General features: G+C 42.6%; 1 protein-coding gene across 1 annotated transcript in view; it reads left to right on the top strand.

Moving 5' to 3' along the window:
• The first annotated feature begins 5326 nt into the window (after window positions 1-5326).
• Window positions 5327-18991, top strand: part of DOCK10 (dedicator of cytokinesis 10) — a 133058-nt gene continuing 119393 nt past the window's right edge. The window contains exon 1 of the mRNA XM_030455934.1: window positions 5327-5446. Coding sequence (XP_030311794.1) covers window positions 5327-5446 — 120 coding nt within the window. The remainder of the gene's footprint in view (window positions 5447-18991) is intronic.

Below are 18991 nucleotides of genomic sequence, written 5' to 3' on the forward strand. Positions count from 1 at the left end.
ACATTGCCTGTTGACAAAGTCCATGTTCAGGTTTTCAGTTGGATTCTTTGGGTAGCTGTCTCCATTAGAAGTTTTGCAGCCCTTGTGCCTATCTGTGCTTTCATTTTAGAAAAAAATAATTTCCTAATATTACAAGTATTTTTGTAATCTATTACTGTATTAGTACTTTTATTTATAAAAATTATTGTATACCCACAAAGACTCTAAGAAATCCATCAAAAAAAAAATATTCTCCAGTGTGTAATTTGCTCACACTGCCTGCTGCTTTCATTTACCTCATATGAGTTACAGTCTCAGCTTGACCCTAAATTGATCCTGTTGCTGGATAGTGAAAAGGGTTTCTGTTTAAAATAATCAACCATTTACATTTATCATAGATATAACTTAAATTAAAAGTAAGTCTGTTGTCATTGTAGCATTGCTGTTTGTAAATAGCAAGTGATTGCTCATAGGCATGCAAACTTTAAATATTTATCCAACACAAGCAAATTGGACCCAGAGGCAGCTTCTGGACTCACAGAAGTTAGACTAAGCTCCAGATTTTCACTTAGATAAATTGATTATAAGCAGCTGCTAAGCAAAGAGTTATAAGCTGCTAAGCAAAGTTCATACTTCAATGAGGACCTTTCCCCCTCTTGCTCATGCCAATGCATCTTTAAGAGTTTTTGATATTTTTGTTCATTTTACACCCGCTTGTGACTCAGTATGAGGGAGAATGTGGAATTAATTTGTTTCCCTTTTTATTTCATAAGCTCCCCTGTAAAGGAAGAACAAAGCAAGAGCATTTGGCATGTTAAACCTCTGGGAAGTCAATTTCAGAATACCTGTTTGCGTTTTTTTTTTCTGACACATGTTTATGGGGTAGTGCTTTGTTCATCTGACACAGAATCAGGCTTGGGCCCAAGAGTCTTCTAACTTGGAAATTGCACATCTCTGGATATTTTACAGAGTACCAGATTACATCAATTTTCTCTTCAAAACAATTCTGAGTGTTTCCTACAAAGAAGTTGTCTCTGGCAGTGGTGGGTTTTGGGACATCCAAATGAGATTCCAGAGAGGCCATGGGAGGCATCTTAAATCCTTCTGTGTTTTGGGGGGCAAAGTGAGTGGGGAGTCTTGGTCTCACAGAATGTGTTTGTGCATGTAGTGAAACCAGGAGTGATTTCAAACTTTTTGTGAGCAGCAGGAGGAGAAAGAAAGAACAAAACTTTCCTGAAAGCCACATGATGTGGCCATAGTCCCATTTTGAGGAGTGAGCGTGTATGTGTGTGTGTCTACAGAGAGCAGAGGAAAAGCCTCTGCTTTTCCTGACACATTTGAGGACAACTCCTTCACCTGTGCAACCAGGATTTACCAATGGGAGATGATGGGGAAAAGGCAAAGGTAAGGGGAGAGTCCGCTTGCTGGGATTCCTGGCTGTAGTTAGGAATGTTCAAGCTGGTGGGATGGATTCCCTCTTCAACCTCTTCTGCAAGCTGAGTGCTCTGATTGCAAACTCCACCAGGCAGATTTGTTTTGGTTTTTTTTTGTTTTTTCTCAAAAGAAACAAAAAGCAATAAAAATTCTTTCCTTCCCAAAATAAGGCTGTGGATCATGTCCCATGGATTTCTTCTTTTCACTCATTCTGCCATGCAGAATTTAATTTCCAGGTAGCAGCTTCCCAACACTGCTCCTGGCCCTGGCAGCAGTAATTGCTCCAGGCATCTTTCTGCACCCCAACCAACCACGACGTGAAGTGGGCAATGGCTTAACTGCCTCCTGCTCTCAACTGGACCCTTACTCAGTTGAAAACTGCTCTCAGTTTTTAAAATTACTGAATGACAAAGTGGTATTTTCACCTTACTTGTACTGTCTGGTTGGTGCTTTCTGGTCTGAGTATATGTAATGCCCAAGAGTTTTGGAAGAGGTAAAGAGAGGTTGCTTGTTTTGTTTATTTTTATACCATACAGTCTTTGAGCTCTGCATTTTCATGAAGGAAAGAAGATTTGTACACTCTTTGCTAGTGTAAGGAAAATATGACAAAATTACCCATTAGATTGTTTGAATTCAGCACTCATTCCTGTTCCTTTCCACTCGTAATTTGTACCTGTGAGGTAGCAGACAAAGCATGTTTTAAAATAAAATTTTAAGGTCATGAGCCCCATCCTACTCATCATTTCAGGCAGTAGAAAAATCAAGCAGGCTGTGCTTTTTAGAAAAGAAGTTGTCATCTCCTGGAATGCAATCCTCAATGCCAAGTACACTTTGTATAGAGTACCATGGAAAAACAGCATTTAAAAATGGAAAGGTCGGGATCTTGACCTGGATAACTTCCACAAATGGTAAAATATGCTCACTGTGGAAGAAGATGTGCCATGTAGGTAGGGGACATGAAAATGAGAATTAATAGTGTGAAGAGAGTTAATTTTGTCTTTAGTATCATCTGTAAATATGGTGAAAATGTGCAGATGGAGCTCTTACTCAAAGTTCCAAGGTGCTCTGAATATTCCTAATGAAGACTGATCACATGCAGTTACCTTAAGTTTGTTATTTTATATTTTTTCTGCCTGTTCTTCTAACTACAGAGATTGCTATAATGATGCACACTTGTCAAGTGCTATGTGGAACTGGTAGAATTTTGTACTCTAAAAAGTAAAGCCCACTTGACCTGTAGTTTTATTTTTGTGATGATTCAGTCTCATCAATGCAAAACATGACCCAGATATACACTTGTCATGACAGTTGACCAAAGTCTATTTACAAGTGTCTTGGTTTTGCAATTAATGAACAAATTTGCATCAGCCATCCCAAGTGGAATCTCTCTGCAATGTGTCTTTCATGGAACTGATAATGGAGAAATATTTTGAAATTGAGGACGCATCAGTCATCCAGTGATTAAGATGAACTTGATTTGCCATGGTATTCATTAGAGCTTCCATGTAAGAATTTATTTCATGGGAATGTGTAAAGTAGACCCAATGACATTGCAGAGATAGAACCTGAAGCATGAGCTCAAGAGGGGCAGTGCTGCCCTTTGTAACAACTTGGCAGAATGAAACGTATATAAAGACCAAAGTTGTTGTTTTCTGTGTACCTAAGAGATGCACTATGTATTTGAAGATGTCTGTACTCCCATGGGTGCCAGAGCACTTAGTGTCTTGTGAATCACTGAGTAATGCTTCTGATCCAAAAAGGTGCAAAACACATGTTGGGGAGGATTATCGGATTGTATCTCTATCATTTAGAAGATGGAGGAGGTCAGATCCATGTGGCATACACATTTTTGTGGCTGCTTACCTGATTTCATACTCTGGTCAGAGATCCTGTTAAAATTCTATACATCTTTGTTCTCACTGAAATTTTGTACTTGAAAACTACCAGGTGTTTCAGTATAGCAGATTTTTTTCCTGTAGTGTTCTTTTCTCCTCAGCTTCCAAAAGGAGAGGATTTTGACCTAGGAGAGGATGTGACAAAATATGAGGTCAGATCTGGTATTCCATTAAGGAATTAAGGGAAAATATTCTGACTCCTGAGTAACCTTTTGGCATGACCTGGAGTCCCCATATAGCAAAGCTAGATCATGTTATTAGAACACTAAGGCAATATACAGGGTGATCTTGCAAGTATACAAGTATACAAAATGGCAAGTTACTGTAATCCATTTCAAAAGCCAGTCCTATAAATGTTAGTTTACCAACCCTGTTAAAAAAGCAAACTTAGAGTGGGTATTGCTGGATGTTTGTTTTGTTGTATACTGGTGGGAAATGAGTCCTGGGGAAAAGGATTCTTTGTTGCATTTGTGAGGAAGTGCAAGTGCATTTGTGTTGTATTTGTGAGGAATATTAGAATTTCTTTCTGGAGAGGGTGATCAGCCATTGGAATGGGCTGCCCAGGGAAGTAGTGGATTCTCCATCCCTGAAGATATTTAAAAAGAGCCTGGATGTGGCACTCAGTGCCATGGGCTGGGAAATGCAGCAGTAGTGGATCAAGGGTTGGACTTGATGATCTCTGAGGTCCCTTCCAACCCAGCCAATTCTGTGATTCTATGATAAGTTTGGAGGAGAGAACGAGGAGCTACACAGAGGCTGCAATGAATCAACAGCACTCTGGTACCTGCAGTGACTTACAGGCAACCATCTCTGACTGGACAGCTCATGGGTGAGGGTGTCAGCAAGGAGTTCTTGCAACATTTAATTCCCTAATAGAACAGTCTAACTAAATGTTAACTGACTCCATTGGCTTTTGTGTCTCAGCACTTTTGTGGCTTCTGATGTGGCCCTCACACTTGTGCAGCATCATTGCCTCGTCAGGGATGACACATGAAGTTCCTCGGGGTTTATTTCAGTTTTGTCTTTAGGACAAATGTGTGGCCGTGCATTGCTGCCTCTTTTCTCACACCTACCAGGGCGAGTTATGTAAATCACAGAGGAGGCTCTGAGTATTCCTGTGTGCAGAAATTCACATGTGGCTTTCACAGAAATTCTGCATTTTCCACATTACAGCTTGGTGATAAGGTGTAAAGACCCTTTCCTGCTAACGGAAGGTAAAATTATGCTGCTGGGGAAAGGGGAGGAGAGATCTGTGTCTGTTCTAACTTCTGTGGCTTAAGTGGCTAAACTTACGTGTTGGCAGAGTTTTCTTTAGGAGAAACAGATGCCACACCAAGTGGCAGTAGGACTGGAAGACATCCAGCCTCACTTGGCACAGGGACCACAGCAGCTCTTAGAATGAATGTCAGGTTCGAAGGGACCTTAAGGATCACCTGATACAAAGCCCTTGTTGCTTGGCTAATGCTTTCCACCAGTTCCGAGGGTGGTGGGGGGGCTGACCAGAAAGTTACTTCTCAAGAGACCTGGCGACCAAGCTGCGTTCCTCTGCTGAGCCTCCCTTCCCACCCTGGCGAGTGGTTTAACACCAGGAGCCCAACCGAGCCCACAGCCTTTCTGGCAGAGCATCCTTCGGTGACCACACGCACACAGAGGGCTGTCGCGCAGGACTGCCCCGTCCTCCCCCTTGCACCCCGTTCCCCCAGCCCCCTCCGGTGGCCCCCATCACACCCCTCCTCTCCACCCCCCTTCCTTTCCCCGGCGCGCAGCCGCCCCGGAGCTGCGGGAGCGGGGCCGTTCTGTCCTAGCTCGGGCACTCGGTGCACATGGCCAACGAAGGCGGCGGGGAGGCGACGCTCCCCCGGGGAGGGGCAGCGAACTTGGCGGCGGCAGGAGGCCCCCGCTCCGCACACCTCCCCCGTGCGGGGGGAGCGGGAGGGAACCCCCCCTCAGTTCCGCTTCCTGACGGCGCCGGGGCCCGGGCGGCGAGCGGCGGCCAAGGCGCGGGGCTGCTGGCGCCCATGGCCGTCGAGCGGACGCGGCGCTTCACCCGGAGCCTCCTACGGCCGGGGCAGGCGGCGGAGCAGCGGAACAGCGCGGCCTCGGCCGCCGCCGCCGCCAGCGGGCGGCTCCAGCTGCGGGTGAGTGCGGCGGGCGGGGCGGGCAGCGGGCACCGGCCCAGGTGCGAAGCGCTCGGAGCAGCCTGCGGGAGAGTGCGTGGCCCCGCTCACCGCAGGTACCGCCCGTCCGAGCTCCCCTGTTTCGGCGCTGCAGGCGGCTGCCGGTGTGGCTGTCGCCTCTCGGGAGGGAGCTGGCTGCCTTCCTCTCTTGAGTTTCGCCGGCTTTTATTTCCAACGAGCTTTGCACGGGCAGATGAGGTGAAACCCGAAGACGTGGCCATCGCTGCCAGAATGAGCCCGGTGTGCTCCGGGGGGACGGGCCGAATCGAGCCGAGCCCCCCCGGCTCTCCAAGCAGTTGTCAATCGCGTAAGTTTTGGGTACTGCCCAGCCCGTGTGCTGGTCCAGAACCGTAACTACCGAGATGCGTGTGCGCTCCTGGTGATTTCCCCTGGAAAGCCCGGAGTGCCGCAGAAAGACAGACCCTGGGCTCCCGAGTCGCAATCAGCTCTGAAGTGCATTCCTTGAGGCTTCAGTCCCCACGTTTCTCCATCAGTGGAATAACACAAAAGGGATGTAAACTGCTACCACTCTACTTTACCGGTATTTTCTCTTCCATTTACATCCATGTATGTAAGAACTCAGCTGATAGGCACAGACAGCAAATTGTTAGGGTTTACAGAGAAGTGTTGACTGGCATTTTCCAAACCACTAGCCTTTTATGAGTCATTTATCAGCCATTTTTATGTTAAGATTCCTTTGGAGTTAAAGCTACGTGTTATGAGAGATAGATGACTCCTTTTTAGGTGCTTAGGCATATATAATTTCTGTGAATCATGTAATTCAGGTAAATATTTTCCTTTTCTAGTTTTTCAGGCAGCATAGTTCACAAAGTAGACTAGAAAGCTGAAGGAGGGAAAGTTGTGAAATGTTATCACTCATCCAACTTTACTCCACACCATTGCCTTAATGCATTGCACTCTCTGCACACAATGGGAAATAATTTTGAAACTATGTTCCCATAAAGCTGATGGCCTTTTTCTGTCTTCTGAGGAGCCATGCCCACTAGAAATGGAAAACAGCTTGGAAGCTGATGCTAACTTCATGTTTCCTGGATGTCTGTACACCAAATGCGAGTTGTTTCTTTACCTCCATAGGTTTGCAGTGCTTTTGCAGTCAGTGCTTTTGAATGTTTTCATAAAGCATTTCCAAGTGTCTGATATGTGAAAACTTGGTAGAAACTTTTTTGTCTCCCCTGAGCCCTCACAAATGCTGTATGTGCAGTCAGCTCTTATCAAATCCTCAGGTGTTTCTGGAGCTGTACCACTGAAAGACTTACACCCTCCTACCCTCTCGGCAGACAGAGATCAGAATTTGGCCCATTGTCAAACAGGATGTACTGTGGTGGTGAAGTTTTGGTGGAAGAGTCCTAGGAACCATCATGGTTGGTTTGGGCTCTGCCCATGCATTAAGCTGAGAAGTTGTTCCCAAAGAGGCTGTATTGAACTTTGGATACCAGCTCAAATATTGTGTTGCCTAATGGCATCTTAAAGTATAATAAATGAAGTTATGTTAGAAATCTACTTTATCTGCTGTGTCTCTGTTGCAAGAATGCAAAATAAAAAAAAAATACAAAAAAAAAGAAAATTAAATGAAGCAGATCTAAATTTATGGTCTGTTTCTTTTGAGGAGAGTGGATTGTTAAAGTGTTGCTAACAGATCTTTTGCTACTACCTTAAGAATATAGTATTTAGTTACTGCTTTTGTATTTGACATGTTGTATTCAATCTATCTTTGAAACATCAAGACTTCAGTTGTGTGGTGACTGAAACTGTCTATTACTTGTGTGAGTCTGACTTCCTGTTGACTGATGTAATGTACTGGTGCTGGATTTCATCAGGGCTTTTGATGCTATATCTGAGGCAAATGCAGGCATATCTGCAAAGATGGTCTTTTAAAGATACTGAAGTTAAGATCTGAATACTCCAGGCCAAATTCTGGTTTCAGTTATACTGCTCAGTGGGAGCACTTAGGGAGTTCCAGATGTTACGTTCTCTTCACCAGCAGGCACAATGGTTTTGAAGTCTGGCTTGCTTGCTGTGTTGAATATGTATGGTTCTGGGAAACTTAATGAAGTTGCCATCTTTTAACTATACTGCTTTGGGTTGTGAGTACTGTTGCCTGTGAAAGGCAAATTTTTATGGAATACCTTATGCTGGAGTACAAAGGTGTTATATTGAGGGTTAAATCTTTTCTAGCTACATCAATTAAGAACAAACAGATCTGACCAGCAGGCAGAATTCCCCTTGGCAGCTATAACTGGGGTCTCTGCTTGTCCTTAGCCAGGATGTGCAGCCCAGCTGTAACTGAGGCTGCTTCATGGAGCTGGGACCTTCTTTTTTGAGCAGCAGCCTTTGCCTCTGTATCCATACCACAGAGTGTCAGGGCTGGCAGGTTTGCTGAGGTGTGTTTTCCAGGGAGCCTCTGCTGGCCTGAGTGCCTTGCACAGCCATTGCAGTGAGGCTGTTGTGTTGCTGTTGTAGGAAAGTCTCATAGGACCTGAAATTTCTGGCTGAAGTTGTACTGACAATTTTTTGTACCAGAAGTAGATATTCTTGTAGAAGAGAATAATGTCATCTTTTCCAGAAGGTGTAATGGCTCTCAGCACATCTTGCTCTGATTGTATCAGTACCTAATAGTCCAGCTATACTAAGTCTGACTTATGCTGGAGTGTCCTGAAGATTAGCACAGCTGATGTCAGGAGTCTGCAAATACCTGGCTGCTACAAAGTCAGAAGGGTGTAAAGGTGTAAAGCCTTCTGGCACTGCTTGTTTATGTCTTGTACCTCTGTCAACAGGATTTGTAACAGCACCTGCAGTGGGGATCATCCCTGTCTTAGCAATTTGGTTATAGTTTGGGGATCAAACACCTGTTTGGCATTATTTGTGTTATGTCTTTAGTTCTTTGCTGTCTTCAAATATATTGCCTTTTTTTATATATGCTTCCCCTTTGCTTTTGCTCTTACAGATGCATTTAATATGGAAGAACCAGTTTCTACTCCTCAACAGAAAAATCTGTCTGTAGGAAGAAAAAAGTGTCAGTGTAATCAGGGGCTAGGGAACAGAAGAAGTAAGAGTGTTGATCATTTGGTGCTGTGTTGTATGAGAGGAACTTGTGTAGTGTTCTGAAAGGCAGAAAATGGAAACAGAGGTTGAGGATGGAAAGTATGTGGCTATCTTGTTGGTGGGGGAAGTAGCTGCAGCGTCTCATGCTAAGTAACATATTCTACATTAATTACCAGCTCTTCAGCAGGCAAAGGGAGTGGTACTGTGAGGTGTTAATGGTGCACAGCAGTACTTCAGGTTGTTTCCATAAATGCTTAGTTAAGATTTCCTGTAGAAAAGGCAGTCCACCAAGCCAGTTACTGAAATAGATCAGTATACTCTAGAAAGTAAATTATTTACTGTATTTTGAAACTTCTTTGAGAAATTCTTTGTCTCCTCTACTAGAAAAGGTTTGTTTGGAGGCTACTTTATGGATACTTGTGGCTGCTTCCAGGGAAAGCTGAATAGCTGTGCACAAGCAAGGGAGATTGATATGTCTGTTTTTCACTTGTGCTTCTAGCTGCAGCAATATTTCATGGAAAGTTTTTAAAATAGGGCTGGGGCAGTTTGTGCTCCTAGAAATCAGCTTGCTAGCTGCTTAGCTAATGCTAACCTCACATTATGTTATTATTATCAGATCTCAGTTAATTGGGCTAAGTACTGTTGGCTGCAGTATTCATCCTTTACATAAAGTCTTGTGACACTGTTTTCATAAAAGCTGTGGGGGGCCTTGCTCCTCATCTCTCTTCCATGCTTAAGTAAGTTAATAGCAGTCTGGAGTTGGGTTCTTGCTCCAAGTGTCTTTTTTTTTTTTTTTTTTTTTGTGGTTTTTTCCATCACACTGCAGCCAAGCAAAGAGTTGTGGTGTCCAATGACCTGGTACTGACTGTCTCTCTCAAGTGGAAGGCTGGATTATATGGCTTTTTCTTCCCCACAAAGTGGGTTTCTCTCCTTCTTATTTTACCTGGGGCTGCTTTAATTCTTTGCTGAAATAATAGACTCCGTTATTGTATATGACAAGTTTTGGGTAGGTACTGAGCTGTTGGGGGGGGGGGTTTCTGGGGACTCCAGGGGTGTGGTGTTGTCTCGAGTCTGTGTGTATTGTTTACAGCCTGACGGAGAGCACCCATCATGGCCTTGGTACCCTGGATAACAGTAACAGAGCTGTGACTGTGTTCATACTGTAGCATCATGTAGCCTTTTCTTGTTACATGGCCACGCTTGAATTGGTCTTCCATGTTGAGAATAGGGCCAATGAATGAAATATCACTGAAAATACAATATTTTTGAGAAGGTTACAGTGTTAAATGAACTGTTCCAAAGACAGAAACTGGCCTGTGAGAGGCTTCTTTTGTGGATATTCTGATGTCTTCTGTTTCTTCAGAGGGAGCCAATGTAAGGCCTTTTTACAGGCAGTTAAATATTCCATGGTGCTGTGTACAACCCAGACCCTTTGTGGTTGTACATACACGTACATGCAGACTTCACAAGCTAGCTAGTAAATTTTTGTCTCTTTGTCTGCAGATTTAATATACTGGCTTTTTCCTTGTGTTTTCTTTGAGGCTGAGGCAATGGCCTGGTGAATTCATCTTCAACCCAATGTGCATGGAGTGAAAGCCTTATCCATTTCTGGTGTTTGTGGAGGGAGAGTTTACTCATGGCACAGGCAGAGGGGAATATTCTCTGCAGTGTAGAGCTGATGGTTCTGCTTTTGCAAGCCTTGGCATTTGGTAGAAGTTTTGGTTTGCTCAGTGTGTATTTGTCAGGCAGATTTCAGCTGTTAGCAACCTAATGTGAATGCAGTGCAATCCTGAAGTATTAAGCAACTTGTTTGTATTTTACCTGTGAAGCGTGACTATGAATCTGTATTCCAGAACTTATCTTTAATTACTTAAAGATAAGTGCAACATCCCTTAACCTCTTGAAAGATAGGACCCATATTGTTTCCAAGTAGAATCATAGAATCATTTTGGTTGGAAAAGATCTGTAAGATGACCAAGTCTGACAGTTAACCTAACACTGCCAAGTCCACCACTAAATCATGTCCCACATACATTACATCTACACATCTCTCAATTACCTTCATGGGTGGGGGCTCCACTGCTTCCCTGAGCAGACTGTTCCAGTGCCTGAAAACCCTAGCAATGAGGGAATTTTTCCTAATATCCAACCTAAAGCTCTCCTGGCACAACTTGAGGCAGTTTCCTCTGCCACTGTTCTTTGTTACTTGAGAGAAGAGCCTGACCCCAACCTTGTTACAGGATCCTTTCAGGTAGTGGCAGAGAGCAGCAGTCTCCTTTCTGAGGATATTTTTTAAGTGTCTGATGAGTCATTTTGTAGCTGTTCTTCAGCTGGAGCATCCCAAGGACACTTGCAGTGGTGTGGCCCTGACAAGGATCTGATGATTTTCAGCTGGCTGCCAGAGCCCAGATGTAAGGGCAAACCAAGCAAAGGGCAGGGGCAAGAATGCATGGCTTGCACATTCCCCAGCCACTGGGCTCCCTCCTCTGCAGGCAGACAAAAGGGCCAAAGACTTCTCCTGAGCAATTCTAGGAACTTCATCTGAGGCTGGCGCTGCGAATGAAATTGATGCAGAAGTGAGGAAAAGGAGATAAGAGAGCCTCAGGAAGGGTGGAGACAGAAGTGAGGAAAATAGTTGAGAGGACATTAAAGCATTGGAGGAAATGGGGGAAAAGAGAAAAGACTTTGTGGGGAAAGAGAGGCTGAAGAAGACAACAAAACGAAGGAAAGAAATGAAGAGAGCTACAAGAAAGATTCATCAGGTTGGTGAATGACTTGTGCAAATAAACCCTTAATATGCAACCCCAGGCAGTCATTTAGTAGGTAGGGAGACCTAGGCACTCAAATTTAATTGTAGTTTTCCCAGTTGTCTTGAATCTGTCACTTGACTGACTCTTTGTATTAAATTCATGGGAAGTGAGTCAGCTCGAGTAATTCAAAATGCTCTCAGTTTATAGAAGCTGCATCAACTTTTTTCCTTTGCTTACAAGGTTAAATAAGGGAGGCTCTGGGGAGGGAGAGAATGAACAGAAGTAGAAGAGAAGGAGAGTCTGGAAAAGTAAGTCTTGTGCTGGCTTTGGAGGAGCACGGTTATTAAGAGGGAAGGTTTACTGTTGTGGTTTATAACAGGCAGTTCTGCAGCACAAATGTCACTGCCAGAAGTCAAAACATGTTTGTAACTATTCTAGCACAAGGTCAAAAAGCTCTGGAATAGTGACACAGATGGGATTATTACACAGATACCAAAGGCTTGCTTGCAGTGTGGGTAATGCTTCCAGTATAGGATTGCCTGCATTTCACACAACTCGGCAATAGCTTTCTGATGCAAGGTTCTATTTGCTGTCTGTTTTATACCAACTGCACATTGTTGTATTAGCAAGTACCAGCTTCATCCCTGGTTTTGTTGATAAGAAAAGCAAACCACCAGGAGCTAACTGCCTAAGATGATGTGATAAATCTATAGTAAGAGCCTTAAAATGATTGTCTCTGCTTTCACCCCCATCCTGCCCCATATAACTGAATAATTTGCATGGCTGTTTCACAGGCTGGCCTGCTATTCCCATTGCTGACATGGGCAAATTTTTCCCTCTCCTGGAAAATGTAAGAAATCTGAGAGCTGCCTGTCCTTTGTGTGCTTGCTTAGTGTAAATGACTTCTGCTCACGTTGTCCCTTTCTGGACAAGTTGCATAAATGGCACTGTGTGGCAGTGAAGCCTTCCGGAGCTGTGTTCTTACAGAAGAAATTCAGGATGTTTCTTTCTACTTTTTATTTCCCACCCCTCCCCTCTCCTTTGCTTTTTAGATTGAGCTCACAATGCAGCAGTTTGTGGGGTTTTTTTGGTTTTTTTTTTCCTCTTCATGTCAGTGATACATAATTACAACAAAACACTTTGTTTAGATATATTTTTAGTAGATTACTTGTCAGCTCTGGTATAATTTTTTTTCCCCATGATACATGCAGGCCAGATGTCAGTGTTGCTTTTTTGTCTTAAATTTTAGACAGTGCTTGAGAAATACAGGGCAGGATTTCCCTCATAGCTGAGGATGATGCTGCCTGGCCTCTCCCATCCAAACTTTTCCTCTGGGGTTTAACATTCAGCCTCTTTGTTTGGGTACTATAGTTGTACTTTTCAGTTGAAACCCAAATACTCTGTTTTGGAACACAATGGAATGTTTTGAGATGACACAATGTAGATGTGCTTTAAGCTTGTGTATTTTGATATCTTTTTATGTATCAGAGGAGGAAATCTGGATCTGTCTGTGACCTGGGTGGGTTCTTGCTGTACAGGCAGTAGTGTGAACTGTAGCTCCTGTTGCAAGAATTCCAGGTGAATCTAGGGAAAAGGAGATGGGTGCCTCCCTCCAACAGGGATCTGCTGCTGCTGTTGTGAAGCAAGGTTTTATCTCTGCTGACTCAAATCCAAAAAACCCCCTCCATTTTAACTACTAATTCACTCATTAGCTTACTACTAGATTTTCTCCCCTCTATTTCTGTCATGCAGTTGATTGTATATGGGTTGTAGAGAAACTGAGTAAGCTGCCAGCATTGTAGTGATTTTCTTAATTCTGAGCTTAGCTCTCCCCTTCTGACTGTGCTGTTTGGAGGTGATTCTATCACTGAGTCTGAAATGGGATTTTCAGTTTAGAGAGTAATGTTGGCTGACTTAAAGCGAACATGATTCTAGGTTACTTTGACATGTTGACCTAAATTAAATTATGTAGATATACTGAAATTTAATGAATGCAATGGAGTTGTATATGATGGAGAGGGAAGCTTCAAAAGCTGCTTTTTTAATGTGCTAGTAGTTAGCAACAGAAGTAGTGCTGAAAATTTGCTATGAAGCTGGAATGAGTAGATATGTTTAGCATACTAAAAGAGGGGAAAAAATCTGTTTAGTATCTTTGTTTTTTGTTAACTGTAGTGGATTTTAATTTTTAAACTGTCATAATTTAAATGCATTCCTTGCCAGTGTATGTTTTCTGCTAGATGTACCTGCTTTTCCAATGGTGAAGAGGCTGATGTATGTCAGCCTGTTTTGAGGAGTGTACTTGTATTTTATGGGAAAGAACTGAGCTCTAAAGTGTCTCGTAACAAATGCTTCTGCTTTTCCTAGGATTAGGTTAAAGCGTCATCATGTGGCTCTTTAGAGACAAGATCTAGCAACATCTTTTAGTCAAAAGATGCTTGGGACACTGCAACTATGGGTTAAATACGTGTTTTGATGCAATCTCCTCATTGTTCTTTGTTTGATACTTGGGCACCTGGAAGAAACCTGGGACCTTCTACTCCCTTTCAGGGTGTTGGTGCAAGTGTCTTCATGCTGACCCTTTTTTCCATCCCTTTCTTCTGCTGTGAGACACCTGTTGCTGCTTTTTCCATATCCTCTTTCCAGTCCCTGCCTTCTTGCCCTTTGAGCCTTGTGCAAGCTCTGGCAGCCTCAGCAGAGAGCCCATGCCAAAAAGTCAGCAGAGCAGAGAAAGGAAAAGCTGCTTCTGGCCAGATGTTGGGTAAATGTTTGTGCAGTTTGAGGAAGGGAGGGATGCCAGTCCTCCATATCCCTCTTATGTCCTCTCTGGAAGGAAATCTAGCGCTCCTTTCCATGCTATGAGTACTCACAGGAGAAAGTAGTCAGCTCTTTAAGTCTTAAAGTGAAAGTGATGGGCTGAAGTCAGCTTGAGGGCTATTGGTTGGACTGTACTGGTTTAGATAATAATTTTTGGTGTCCCTTCCATGGAAGAATGTTGTCTCTTTCTGTGCTAGTACTGTGGCACATGCTAGGCTTGGTGTCTTTTGTTAGGAATGCCTCAGTTGCATGTCGAAGGCCATAAATTAGCCTGTGCTGTTAGTAGCAATATCAGTCTCTCTCTGAAGATGGAAGTGTACGGCTTTTTTCCTGGCTTCTTATTATTTTGTTTTGGGTTTTGCCTCATAACTTCCTCAGAATCAATAAGAATTGTTATGGAAGTTAGTTGGAAGAGCTTGACAAACAGGATTTGAGAAGATACATGAGGAAAAAATTAGCTTATCCTCTTTCCTGAGGATAACCTGTGGTTTAACAGCAACATCAGGAAATTCCTAATATACACCTTAAAAGTTGCAGTGTAGGCAGTTGATAACTTTTCTTCAGGTGTCTTTCAGAAACCTCCTGCTCTTTTTACATTTTAAATGCATACCCAAGTGTTCACATGTTTCTGCAGATTCTGGAAAAGAATTGGAGCTCATGAAACAGAGCAAATCAAAGTGATGTGGAAATGGAAGAAGGTGGGATGATATTTTTAATGTAGGAGTGGTAGCTCCAGGTTGCTCGGGAAGTTGGTGTTGCAATGAAAACCCTTCAAATTGACTGAGCACTTATGTTGCACTTAAACATTATCTTAGTTTGTCATTCTCCTATCTACCCACTCCTTTGCTGCTCTTGCCCTTTCCAGGCCTCAGCCCGTGTTGCTCTTTGTGTCTTTCTCCCACTTGTCTGGGAACCTCTGTTAATGCCCCTCTGTCTGCAGGGAACAGTATGTCAGTTGTCTGTCAGGCCCCTATCTTTGTTTGCCATCCATGCCCTCTTAAAACCCAGTTCTTCCAGGAATTCTGCTTGCCAGTTCTTCACAGGGATTGTCTCTCCGAGCAGCTGTCTTGGGCTGTCCTGTCTGACCCTGTCTCTTGCCCTGTGCTCCCAGTGTGAAGGCTTTGGGTTTGGTAATATGCCTCTCCTCTAGCTTTAGTGTGAGGTTTTATATGAAACAAAGGGGTTTGCATAGGTAATTGCTATTTGAATTAACGTTCAGTAGATAAAATACAATGCAAATAACAGGTAGGGACTCTTTGAAACAAGAACTTCTCTGCTATCTCAGTTTCCTTGAAGAATTTCTGTGAGTCTTTTCCTGTTCTGTATGGTGTGCAAGAGAATGCAGTGTATTCGTGTGTGAATGCATCAATAGATTTATACATAGTTTTAAATAAACTGAAGTAGGTATTTAGCTGCCATAGCTGAGGTCTGTTTCCTGTAGCATGCATGAGGTTTTTGGGCTTTAGACCAGGGATACTTGGCATTTAAATTCCATGCTGATTGATACTGACATGTGCCAGAATGAGCTGTAAGGGCTGCTGCACTTTGTTCCCTGACACTTCTGGCTTTCTTTTTCTTACCACTATTTCCCAGTGTGTTGTTCAGAAGAGCCCAGCTCCTGATGGGAGAGGATCTGGCAGCAATTCCCATTGGAAAATGGCAAGTTTTTTTGTTTTTGAGGAAGTGTTGGTGTGACAAAGATGGGAAATGACTTAGAATTGGAGCTTGAAAAGCTGAGGTATAAAACCTGCATGGTGCAGCAGTGAGGGGATGCTCCTTGGTGGAGTGGCTCATCCATGGCTCCAACCAGTGTGGGGTCAGACCTGACCCCAGCAGCATCCCCTGAGTGCAGCTTGTGTTGCATCCAGTCAGCCTTGGGTATGCTACTGGTGCAAAGATGAGGGAGCTTTAGGAGTGGTGGTTAGAGGAAGATGGTGGTAAAGGAGCAAGTAAAGTAGACCTTGCCATTTTGTCCTGATAAAACAGCCACAGTTTTATAAAAGAGCTCCCATCAGCTGACTGTTGAGTTGAAGGGATGAAGCTATTAAAACCAAGAAGTCTTCATCTGTATGGTGGCTTAGTAGCTTTAAAATACAAGAATTAAAACTGAAGCCATAAAAACAAATTTGAATCTTCCCTCTCACGTGTTTCTTTTTTTTCCCTTTTTTCTTCTGTCTTTCCCTCCTCCCTCTTTATATATCTGGAGGCTTGAATCAGTGGCAGTAGGTATATTTTACTAAATGGGAATATTTAGGGCAAGAAGGTTGTATTTTTCCTTGTCTTTTAATGTGGCTGTTAAGGGATCACTAATGTCCAAGGTGCCTGGAAATCTGCCTATCTGTGTTTCTTTTGCTGTTCTTTGAGTGTGTGTGATATGTTTTGGAGTCTGTGTCTCTTATTTTTTAAGTCCAGCTAAATCCTAAGGTTTTATTGGACAACTTCATGTACTAACACAGATGAGTACATTCAGTACCAAAAGCCTAGCACAGTAACACACCATTCTCTAATTCTTCCTTCTTTTTTTTTTTTTTTTTCCTAAGAAAAATACATGGTATTAATAGGAAGCTTATAAAACCATTCATCAAATTGGTGTTAACATTTTCTATGTTGAAAAAGACCAAAAAGATAAGAGAGAATGGCAGTGGTCTGATGCATTTTGCCTGTGTCAGAGCTCCATAGCCAGGCTGCCCAACAGATCCTGCTATCATTAGCTGACAACAACCATTTTAAAATCTATTTCTCCATTCCAGGGGTACAAAACTAAACAGAAATAGAACCACGACTAGTGAATAGTACTATCTCATTGCTATTATCATGGGCTCAGCTTAGGAGATACATATTTACATTTTTAAATTTTTTTGTGTCTGTCTGAAAGATGATAGTAAGCAAAACTAGCCAAGTGCAAGTGCTAACAGTGGGACAGCTTTTAGACAGTTTGGCAGGAAACACTGTTTCCTGTTCTGTTTGATGTTCTGTTGACTTTCTCATAAATATTAATCCATCTGGGGATTCAACGTTTTTGTGCTACAGTGGGATAGACAATGTCAATAATAGCCAAAATTAAATATCTTTGTTACTTTAAGTAGATTGAGCAGATTCTAATTAAAAAACAAAACCAAAATATTTCACATTAATTATTATCCTTGCAGTGTAACATCTTCAGATTTCTGTCTACATAGTCAAGTTCAAAAGTTTTAGGTTTACCTCTGGTGTATGGGCTCACACTGGTGTGGTTTGTAATTCCGGGCCAGGTTAGAGCTTCCAGAAATCCCATTGTAGATAAGTGTTGAGTTCTCAATGCTGCAAAATCAAATAATAATTTTAGTCCCAATTTGCTTCCCAGATCACCAAGTAAAATATACCTGTGGAGCTGGATGATGGATCCATCTTCTCCATCACTTTCTTGCAGTGGGTGGTACCCTTGTCTGTTGAAACCCCAAGCAAGTGTTATCTACAGCCCAAGCGTAGCAGTAATACCAAGATAGATGTGAAACTCCCTTAATCATTCACTGTTCCTGTTTCTCTTGGCTGACAGTTGTGTGAACCCAGGTTCAGCAGGATGTCTTGTACCTCCTCCCAGGGTGCAGCAGGCTTTTATGGATGGCATTCAAGCTTGTGGTTTGGTTCAAATCAGATGCTGATCCAGAGATTTGAAAGCCAGAGGGTGCTGCTTCCCCGTGTGGTGAGATGTGCTGATGGGTGAAGGACACCTTCTCCAGGGCTCCCACTTGAAATGCTCTCATTTATGGTGCTCATGTATGGCACTGGCTGCCCCAGCCCTCTCCTAAGCAAATGGCTGATCTGGCCTTTTGAGAAGAGTTGTCAGGTTGAATTCAGCATTACTACATCAAGAGTTAAGACACTGATACTGAGACTGATACTGATAGTGTATATTTTTGTATGTTGTGTGTATATGCCCTTCTGTAGGTCTGACTGTTCCTAATTTGCCTACCTGCTTGACAAAAGCATAAATGATGGCTAGGAGAGAGCTCTTCTGTTGGATACAACCATGACACCATTGTAAAATTACCTGCAATCTGATAAATGTTTGTTAACTTCTGATGTGGGCCTACCAGCGCATTGATTATATGTTGGAGTGAATTTCAGCAGAAATGAACAGCTGCTATCTCTCTATCTTAATTTCTATCAACATTTTAGAAGAAAATTGGGAATATTTCTCTTAGGTCTGAAAAAGGCCTGTGCTTAAAGGGAATTTGGAATGTATCATCCTGTATTCACTTGGATTATCACAGGCTGTAGCAAGAGCTTTGGCAGTACAGATAATCAGAATGTTTACTTCCTAAACTACACCAATAAATCAGTTTAGGGTTGAAGTTCCAGGGTGTAGTCCATAACATCTATATTACTTAAATAATTCTGAGTGAAAAACTGCAAACACAGATCCTAAGCCTGTTGAATGCTCAGCTGGCAGCAGAAGTACAAGGAGGTGGTCCAGGAAGTTGGTTATCTATTTAACACTGTAATTTCATGTTCAGCACTATTAGAGAACTGATTGCTTCCCTGAAATAAATCAATACATTGGTAAGAGCACACAATTAGAGGTTTTGGGATAGCACTATCTGACTGCTTTGTTCTTTATTTCCTACTGGGGTTGAGAAGCTCTTGAAAACTAAATAGAGGTCAGTGTTTGGGTGCCACCTAAAATTACTGAGATCCCTTGGAAGTTCAGTTGATATCTGTCATAATGCAATAGAAAATTGCATTACTAGCTCAATTTATTATTTATTTTTTTAGTAATGCTCTGAAATGGTTCTACCAGACCAGAATTTTTTGTAAGTATCAATTAATTTAAAAAGTAAGCCAACAGCAGGTATGATTAAGACTTAAATAATAAAAACAAATTACTTGCAACCAGACA

The sequence above is a fragment of the Calypte anna genome, chromosome 9 (genome assembly GCF_003957555.1).
Source record: "Calypte anna isolate BGI_N300 chromosome 9, bCalAnn1_v1.p, whole genome shotgun sequence".
NCBI classification, from domain to species: domain Eukaryota; kingdom Metazoa; phylum Chordata; class Aves; order Apodiformes; family Trochilidae; genus Calypte; species Calypte anna.